At 43.3% G+C, this 9,908-nt stretch overlaps 1 protein-coding gene across 1 annotated transcript; it reads left to right on the top strand.

Moving 5' to 3' along the window:
* Positions 1-101: 101 nt before the first annotated feature.
* LOC116356174 (uncharacterized) lies at positions 102-5,640 on the top strand. Its single transcript, XM_031800193.1, has 3 exons — positions 102-418; positions 523-627; positions 747-5,640. The coding sequence occupies exon 3, from the start codon at positions 1,480-1,482 to the stop codon at positions 5,104-5,106; it is 3,627 nt and encodes a 1,208-aa protein (XP_031656053.1). The 5' UTR covers positions 102-418; positions 523-627; positions 747-1,479; the 3' UTR covers positions 5,107-5,640.
* The last annotated feature ends 4,268 nt before the right edge of the window (positions 5,641-9,908 follow it).

Here is a 9,908-nt window from a genome sequence, read left to right as displayed (position 1 = left end):
TGTGGGTTCAACAAGGGGTCCCAGCGCTCTATCTGTAGAGAATCGTTTGAAACCAAGGTTTGCATTATCAGGCATACGGCATGTCCAGATATCGGCCGACCGCCCGGGGTTAAACACTGATAACTATTTTAAAAACTATTTTATGTATTTACAGCCGACATACAGCCAAGAATGATAAAGGATTCGTTATGGACATCGGACACATCGGGTGACTTGGATGCAATTCTCTCGTTCTGTACGAGCGTTTTTTCAAACTCACCGCGAATACCGGGAACCTCCACCCCCTCACGACATATTCCAGACCCCAACAACAAACGCACAACGGAGGCCCAAGTACATTGGTCCGAATCCAACCCGCCCGAAAAGTACTGCTGGGCCGGGAACTTGCGGCTTCACGAGCAGGCGCTCCAAGGACACCGTATGAGACCATTATACGTTTATGTTATTAGTTATACGTCTTTTTATTAGTTATACCTCTTATGATAGAATATGTTAAAACAAGGACAAATAATGTTTTTTCAGACTGCCAGGAGACAGGCCCTGCAGAATCGGGAACGCTAGATGAAAAAAGCCCAGAGCCCTCCGTATCCGCAATTCGTCAGAATAGCCAGCGCCAAAAAAGCTGAGGTATTTTAACTATGTATAGTTAATATATATTATTATACCTGAAATGTATTTGACATTTTATGTATCTAACATATTTTTATATTTCATAACGTAATTTTGTATGTATTATTTTCAATCAGACTCCGCCCCGGCGAAAAACGGAACAGACGGACACACATCTAGAGCTGGGGGATTCCGGCACACCGAACATTCCCGATGAAGCAACCGATAGACCTGTTTTTAATGACATTTCAGATGTTGACGACCAGCTATTCTGTGATGCGGCCAACCTTATCGACCCCGTCAATTCTACGGCATCAGTACCTGCAGTAGAACAAGAAAGGTTTTTCACATTATTTTCCAGGGCTTTGAAATCGAGGAATGTTTTGCTATACAAACGACTGGGGGTTTTAATTGAGAGACAGTACAGAGACAATATGTTATTCTGGCATAGAACAATCCCACGCATGTTAAACAGCAAACCCATTAAAAACCGCAAATGCAGACGCTAAAATCATACATGTAACACCAATCATTCCAGAAAGACCCCAAAACGCACATCCTTAATTATCCAAATTGCAGAACTACAGCAACAAGGGGAGACAGTTGAAACCCTCTTAGCACAGATACCGCCAGAACTCCTAGAAGTTATTAAACGTATGAACGAGTCAGGGACGCCCGATGAAAACATGTTATCCCCGATTCCCAAAGCCCTCATAACCTTAATTAATCGGATGAACGAGAGTCAGACATTTTCGGCCCCTGCCACCCCAACAGCGATAGACCAACCAGTAACGCCCAGGTCCGTAGAGTCTGAAACGCCACAAGATGTTTTTGGGGAATTGGAAAATTGTCTAATAAATCTGGTGGGAGATGGTCTTGATAGATGGTCTTGATGGTCTTGATAGTGTCCGGGTTGTGTACCGGAATATATTCAACAATACAGAGATTCGACAGTTTTTCAATTTCCTATGGGTGAATCAGAATCTTGACTATGCGGTATTTTACATGATGATAATGGACACTCTACACGATCTGTTAGAGACGGCAAGAGATTATGGCGAACCACGTGATGTCTTACAGTTGGAAATTTGTAGAGATAGCCTGCATAACACAGTATCTCTTATTTTACCCAATGGCGAAGCAGATCTTGAACAATTTACCGCGCTGCTAGACCGCCTTGTTCAGTCAAATTTAGCCATCACAGCCGATAGGACCCTCGAGCTTGTAGTGCAAATAATACGTCAACTCCAGGGTGGTGGTGGGCAGAGAAGGAAGCTTGATAGCCTAATGCAGTCAGAAATCATAAGCAATAAAAGGGCCTACCTCATAAACGTTCACAATCCTGATAATAAGCTATGTTTTGCAATAGGCCTAGCGCATTTACTTAACCCTGGATGTACTGATCTGACGGCATTGCAAAAGGCTAGAGAGATCCAAACGGCGGTGGGTCTCGGTATACAGGATGGGGTGGCTTTCTCGGACATAGTAAAATTTGAAAACTTTCTGAATATCAAGATTGTGGTTTTGTACCACAGTAGAGCTAATGCAGCTCTCTTGAAGTTCCAAAACACCCCCCAACCGCACCCTCAGATTCTGTACTTTTATGTGCAAAACGAACATTACTACGCCGTTACCAACATCACGGCATTTTTAGGCGCACCATATGTGTGTCCATCCTGCCATACCGGCTACACCCGAAAGGGGGGACACTCGTGCCGTTATAACTGTTCCGTATGTCAGGATGCAGAGTGCCCAATGCAACCCTTAAACTTAACACCCTGTGTGGATTGCCACCGCACATGTCGTTCGACCTACTGTTACGATAAACACAAAATTGAAACATGGCACCCTAAGGCATGTAAATCTGTAAGCATTTGTGCCATTAACAAGAAATGCCCAAAATGTCATTGCAATTACAACCTTAAAATAGATAGCCCTAAACTGCATGTGTGTGGAATCATACATTGTCCAATATGTAAAGGGCCTTTGAAAAGCAGAGATGCTGAAGTGGTTCAAGAAGTGCCACACCAGTGTTATATTCAGCCCTTGGCTGAAGATGAACATTCAGAGAAATATGTGTTCTATGATTTTGAGACAAATCAGCAATCGGGGGATCATTTGCCTATTTTTGTATCTACCACGACATTCAAGGGGGAAAAGTGGTCTGCAGAAGGATCCAATTGTGCACTACTCTTTCTAAAACATTTTAGAAAGCCACAGTACCGAAACGTCACGTTTATAGCCCACAATGCTAGAGCCTACGATTCTTACCTGCTTCTGAATCCATTGATACAGCAAGGCGTGGCACCCAGGGTCATAGCTCAAGGTAGTAAAATCTTGTGTTTTGTAGACCCAGCCTTCAACCAGAGATACATTGACAGTTTAAGCTTCTTACCCATGCGCTTGGCTCAAATGCCAGAGGCCTTGGGTTTTGAAAACTCTGTGAAAGGCTGGTTCCCCCACTTCTTCACATCTGATGAGAATCTACATTATGTCGGATCATATCCCAGCCCTGAAATGTACGGGTGTGATCAAATGTCTCCCAAAGAGCGTGAGAGATTCATGACGTGGTACGAGACAGTAAGACATGGCACCTTTGATTTCCATAAAGAGATGGAATCATACTGTGACAATGATGTGGTTATACTTCGTGAAGGATGCCTCAGATTCAGAGAAGAGGTAATCAAAGATGCAGGCATTGACCCCTGGAGTTGTACAACTATTGCATCGGCATGCATGAAAACCTACAGTACACACTATCTGCCTACAGCCTCTATAGCTATCCCCTCGCCTGACAACTACCGACGCCAATTCAAGTCATACTCTAGTGGGTCCATTCAATGGTTAGAGTATATGGCCCAGGATAAAGACATTTTTATTCAACATGCTTTGAATCGAGGGGAGAAGGCATTTGGCTCTTACCATGTAGATGGCTACACCCAGATTGACGGGGTTGAGACCGTGTATGAGTACAACGGTTGTTTCTTCCATGCTTTCAAATCTTGCTTTGTGCCCCAGACCATGTATGTCCTAACCCAAAATACTTTTGGGGAAATGTACCAAGAGTTTCAAGACAAAAGGGATTCTTTACAGGCTACTTACGGTCTAAAAGTGGTTGTTTTGTGGGAGCACGAATGGACCGCCCTCAAAAAGTCTGATCCTCATGTTCAAGCCTTCCTTTCCAGCTATGACACCCCAGAACCCCTGGAACCCCGACAGGCCTTGTATGGCGGCCGTACCAATGCTTTGACATTGCGGTATGTAGCGCAACCCGACGAGACAATAGGCTATGTAGATTTTACATCCCTTTATCCTCATGTAATGAGTTCCTCATGCTATCCTATAGGGCATCTGGAAATTATTCATCGTGATTTTGACTTACCTCAAAACTATTTTGGTCTGATCAAAGCAACAGTCTACCCTCCTAGGGGTTTGTTTATACCAGTGTTGCCTTACAGGGGCCCTCAAGGAAAACTTTTCTTTCCCCTTTGTCGCACCTGCAGTGAAAACAAACAACAAAACCCATGTGATCACTCCGATCAAGAAAGGGCCCTGTCAACCTCTGACCACTTTGAAGTATGGAACTTTTCCAAGAAATCAGACACTCTTTTTAAAGAGTACATCTATACCTTCTTGAGATGTAAGCAAATGGCTTCAGGCTATCCTGCATCGGTCACAGATCAAGAGAGCAAAGACAGGTACATTCAAGACTATCACGACAGAGAAGGCATCCTTCTTGACCCTGACAGAATAGAGGTCAACAAAACCAAACTAAATGTGTCGAAATTGTACTTAAATTCGCTTTGGGGCAAATTAGCGCAGGGGTGTAATATGCTAACAACGTCGATTATTAAAGACCTGGAAGAATTTTTGGAATTTGTTTTTTCGGACCAATACGAAATTTCCCATTTTTCATTCTTGAGTCAAGACATTGCCTTGGTGCAATGGCGACGTAACAAGAAGTGGGTTCAACCCCCGGGTAATGTAAATGTGTTTCTTGCAGCATTTACCACGGCCTATGGCCGACTTGAACTGTACAAGCTCATGGAGCAGCTTCAGAGGCGGGTTCTTTACCACGACACAGACTCTGTGGTCTATGTAAGCAAACCGGGGGATTGGAGCCCCCCACTCAGCAACTATCTGGGTGGCTTAACGAGTGAACTCGCAGATGGTGACCATATCACAGAATGGTCCTCCTGTGGTCCCCAAAGCTATGCTTTTAGGACTCAAAAGAATCACGTGGTGTTGAAAGCCAAAGGCGTGACTCAAAACTATGAAAATGCCCAGCGTGTAAACTTGGAATCATTCACACGCTTGGTCGAGGGGTTCCTAAATGACAGGAATAGTGACTTGGAGATTTTGAGCTCCAACAAAAAGATTGTTAGGGATAAAAAGGGCTTCCATCTGAGGAATGCCCCACTCACTAAAAGATTCAGGGTTGTCTATGACAAGAGACTGCTTTTGCCTGACGGGACCACATTGCCCTATGGCTTCTGACTTATGCTACATGCAGCAGTGTGTCAGGCGTGACTCAAAACTATGAAAATGCCCCGCGTGTAAAACTTGGAATCAATCACACGCTTGGTCGAGGGGTTCCTAAATGACAGGAATAGTGACTTGGAGATTTTGAGCTCCTACAAAAAGATTGTTAGGTATAAAAAAGGGCTTCCATCTGAGGAAGGCCCCACTTACTAAAAGATTCAGGGTTGTCTATGACAAGAGACTGCTTTTGCCTGACTGGACCAGATTGTCCCTTTGGCTACTGACTTATGCTACAAGCTACAGGGTGTCTTAAAGCTTAAGATATAATGACTGCTGTAGAAGGTTTTGACCCCCGGTTGCAACTACCATTTTCGGCCTTAATCGCAGGGCCTTCGAATAGTGGTAAAACTTGTTTTGTAAAAAGTATTTTAGAGAATTCTGAACATGTGTTATCTCAAAAGCCTGATAATGTTGTGTGGTGTTATTCTTGTTATCAACCTCTGTATGATGAATTGTTGAAGACAATAAAAATCAAGTTTGTTGAAGGAATACCTGATTCCCTGTCTGATGATGAACTTTTACCTCCTCATAAAAACAATCTGCTGGTTTTGGACGATATGCTATTTGCAGGTAGCGAACATCCCGAAATTGCCCGAGCGTTTACCCAATATACTCATCATAGAAACCTGTCCGTGCTTTACTTGGTGCAGAATGTGTTTCACCAAGGTAAAAATAGCCGCACCATCAGTTTGAACGCCAATTACATGGTTTTGTTCAGAAATCCTAGAGACAAACTACAAATTAACACTCTAGCTCAGCAGATGTACCCGGGAAGGAAATCCTACTTCATGGAGAGCTACGAGGACGCTACCAAAGCGCCATTTTCTTATTTAATCGTGGATTTAAAAGCAAATACTCCAGAACACCTGAGGCTACGAACATGTCTGTTCCCGTGGGAGTGGCCGGCTGCGTACATTCCTAAAAGGTAACCGCTATGTCTCTGCGTTTAAAAAGAAACCTGCCCCTCTTGAGAAGCCTAGTTGGGGCTACATCTAATGAACGGAAGGCCATCTTGGGTCACTGTTCTTCAGATCTCATATTATCCCTATGTGAGATTGCTTTGAATCTTCTCAAAGGACGCATTCCACTCACCCTGACACAATTGAAAAAATTAAAGAGACAAAAGACCGCGATCAAACTCTTTGCCAATAAAACGGTCAGTCTTCAAAAGAAACGACATAGCATACAACAGTCTGGCGGTTTTATTTTACCTTCATCACCAGCCTTATTGCTGCCAGACGTGGGGGTTGAACACATTGGGTGATGGCCAATAAAATGTATCTGGTACCACAACAAGAGTTGGATAGACTTAAAAAAACAAGTGCAGGGTCCTGAAAATATCAGACAAACAGCGGAAAATGATTTGGATACGGCCATGAAGGATATTTTGAATAAAAAAGGATTGAACCCCTATGATAAGGTCCAAAAATACACAAACCTCTTGCAAAGGTATTTGTCCTTGGTGAAACAAGGGGAGAGAGAGACAGGCCATTTAACTATTTCCCTACAGGACCCTTTAAAAGATGACGAGCCTAGCGAGAGCCAAGCCCCTGTAATGCCTGTACCTGTGAGCTTACCGTCTGAAGATCAAATGCCTGTTGAAGATAAAGTTATGCATGACTTGTTAACCCATGTTCCGGCACGTAACAGGAAAAAAGTTAGCTACATTATGAACAAGATAAAAGACTCAAATGGGGCAGCTACTTGGAACGACAAAGGAGAGTTTATCCTTCAGGGTTCTGTTGTCAAGGGTTCACATATGCTTGACTAGCTTAAAAGTACCACATCTGCCCACAAGGTTGCTGGTGACAGAAGACCTCCAGGGTGGCTTCAGTTTCTTAAGGCCCTGGCCATCCTCAACATCCTCCCCTCTCGGGTGTACCCAACTATAAGCTTCGTCAACAGATTCACTCTTTAAAACACAAACCTTCAATGAGATACAGCACCCCTAAAGATGCCCCAAAACCCCCGCATCCTTATGAAATTAATAATGATAACCCATTTACCCCCCTGAACGCCTCCGGACCTTTCCCTAATCCCGAAAATAAGCAATTTAACATTTGTGGCATTCTTGAAACATTTGGCGTGAGCATACGCCTTGATTACACGTTCTTAAAGGATACACATTTGAACACTTTTGATATTTTCTAACAAAACAAGCTACAATGTTATCATTACTTCTTAAATCATCCTTATAAAGAGACATAACATCTTCAAAAGAAACTCCCCGGGCTCTTTGGCATAGGTAGAATACACAGTGTTGACCGCATGTAGTGGAAAGGTTACCTTGCACTTGTTTGATGTTGTAGTATATCCCTGAGCAGTTTTTCGTCAGAAATTCTTTAATAGATTTGGGGAAATGTGAAAAACCGGGGGGAAAGCCATAGGAATCAAAAAAACTCTTCTAATGTCACAGCTAGCCAATGTTCACCCGGCATGTGTTTAGGATGGGTATTGACAATAAACATGGCAGGCCGCATCATCCATTTCTCCATAGGTAATTCATCACAAGCCAACACTCTGCAAAATTGTTTTCCAATCAGTCGCCTCATGAGCCCTTCCAACTCTTGGGTATTCATGTCTTTGCTCAACGATCCTTAATAATAATCTACTAAAACCCGTCTTCGGCTATTCACCTCCAAGATTGAATCAGAGCAGGCATAAACAATCATGCTAACGGTACAGGCTAAAGGTGTATGGAAACGCATTTCCAGCCTGAGGTTACCTTGGGACACCACCGAAAGATTTCCTGAGGTGTCATCATCAGGGGATAAATTGAAAGCATACATTGTGTAACCCTCTGCAAAATCATTTCTGTCAATAGGTAAAGAGAGATCTTTTAGATGCCTCCTGGTAGCCAGGAATAGATTGTAAAATTCTTGCACAGATATGTTGTTATTAAATTGCGGTTGGAAAGCCTTAGCAGGGACCTGATGTCCGTCCTGACAGAGAGCTACATACTCTGCATTGAAGTGTTGAAAATGAAATGGGTTTTTATTTAAGCTGCCCGTATTGGAGGCGTGATCAACCAAACCTATAACCACGTATCGTGGTAAAGGGCCTAGAAATAGGTTTTCTTGACTGCAGATTCTGCTGCCCACAGGTATGCTAAAGGTTTTCATGGTAATTTTTTGGAGAGTGTAAAGGGCATTTCCTTTCATCAAAGCCTGTGAGTGACCCAGACGAACTGCCGGAGATACAGACACTTTTTAATAAAAAGCGTGGCCCCCAACACTTTTAAACTAAAGTCCCCGTCCTGGGCAGACATTAGGCAAAACTCATCCTTGGCCCTGGTTAATTTTAGTCTTAAATCAACGGCATTTAAGAGTAAACGTTCTTGAAAGAAAATGTCAGAGTGTATAGGGCCTAGCAGATGAAACTCTCGAGATTCTGCACAGTAGCGAGCCCGTGCCTCCAGTCCTTTATTTGCACCGGTGGATGGGTCTGTCGATTCCATAGAGCCTCCTGCAGTATCCTTGCTAAAAAGCCCTGCGCTGAATTGGGTCTTGAGAGTGTCTTTAGAGTAGTTGAGTAAGCATTCCATGATGGCCCGGTATGGGTATGTGGCACTGCTTTGACTGATTAGACGTTCCCCCAAAGTCACATCCACTTGGGAGAAGATGGTGGCCACTGGGTAATTAATGAGACTCACTTTGGCATCGTTTGCAATATCAGTACCATCTCTTTTGGTCACTTTTAGATGCAAATGCACCAAGGTGTTGTTGAGGTCCAGATAGTTGTCACCGTGGCCTGGTATGAAAAACTCTATGGGGCCGTTGTCTGTAATGGCAGAGAGTGGGGCTATCTCCACATAACTGGACCTCTCTACTGAACGTTGGGTTAAGGGGGCCGTGAAAAGATCGAGCTCTGTCTTTATAGCTTCAGAGGACATGCGGTGTAAAAGAGCTTGTTCTTTTAGAAAATACTTCAGAGTATTCTTTTTAACGTTTTTGGTCCAGACCTCCTCACTTTACCCCGTCTTTGACTAACTGATTTTCTTTTAACCGTTAACCTCTGTTTTTTAGACGCAAGCCTGCGCCTTATACCCGGAGGTCTCTTTTTTGGTCTTCGAGACAACATCATCAACCCTGAGCCTTCTTGACTCTCGACATCTGGTGACGCCCTTCTGGTCATAGCATTTCCTACAACCTCACTTACTATATTTTTTGCTGCTGATTTTAAATGCGGTTTGGCTATGCTGAGGCCTCTCTTCATAAAGGGTAAAACCATCCTAAAGAGGTTACGAAATATACCTCCTATCCCCGAACCATACATGGTGGGGGAACCGTAATAGCCGGGAAACCCATTACCCACTTGATCAACATAGTATGAGACATACCGGTTAGGGTCGAGATGTCGGTGTTCCATAATTTAAATTTAGATGTATTATGTATATAAAATATATAATACTAATATTATATATGTGGAGAGGTTTTGGTGGGTCTAAAGTGGAGTTTTACAAAAAAAATCTCATTTTGTAGAAACATGTCAAACGATGTACTGAATCAATGTAGTTTACATACATCTTGAATAACGTTCCAACCGGAGAATTAGAATGACTTCAGATGACCGTTGGAACGCAGGTCCTTTCCTTGTGACCCCGCATAGTGAAAGCCTGGTCAACTCATGGCAGTGGTGACTATTTCCTGTCTCTTTCGACCCCCCTTCACATTAGAGTCATCAGACAAAGTTATATTGACTGTTAACATCGGAAGGGGTAGGAAGGGGTAGGAAGTAAAAACTCATCCATATCTCGC

The sequence above is a fragment of the Oncorhynchus kisutch genome, linkage group LG21, assembly GCF_002021735.2.
Source record: "Oncorhynchus kisutch isolate 150728-3 linkage group LG21, Okis_V2, whole genome shotgun sequence".
Taxonomy (NCBI): Eukaryota; Metazoa; Chordata; class Actinopteri; order Salmoniformes; family Salmonidae; genus Oncorhynchus; species Oncorhynchus kisutch.
Note: the sequence above shows the minus strand (reverse complement) of the source record. Positions and strands in the feature narration are given on the sequence as shown.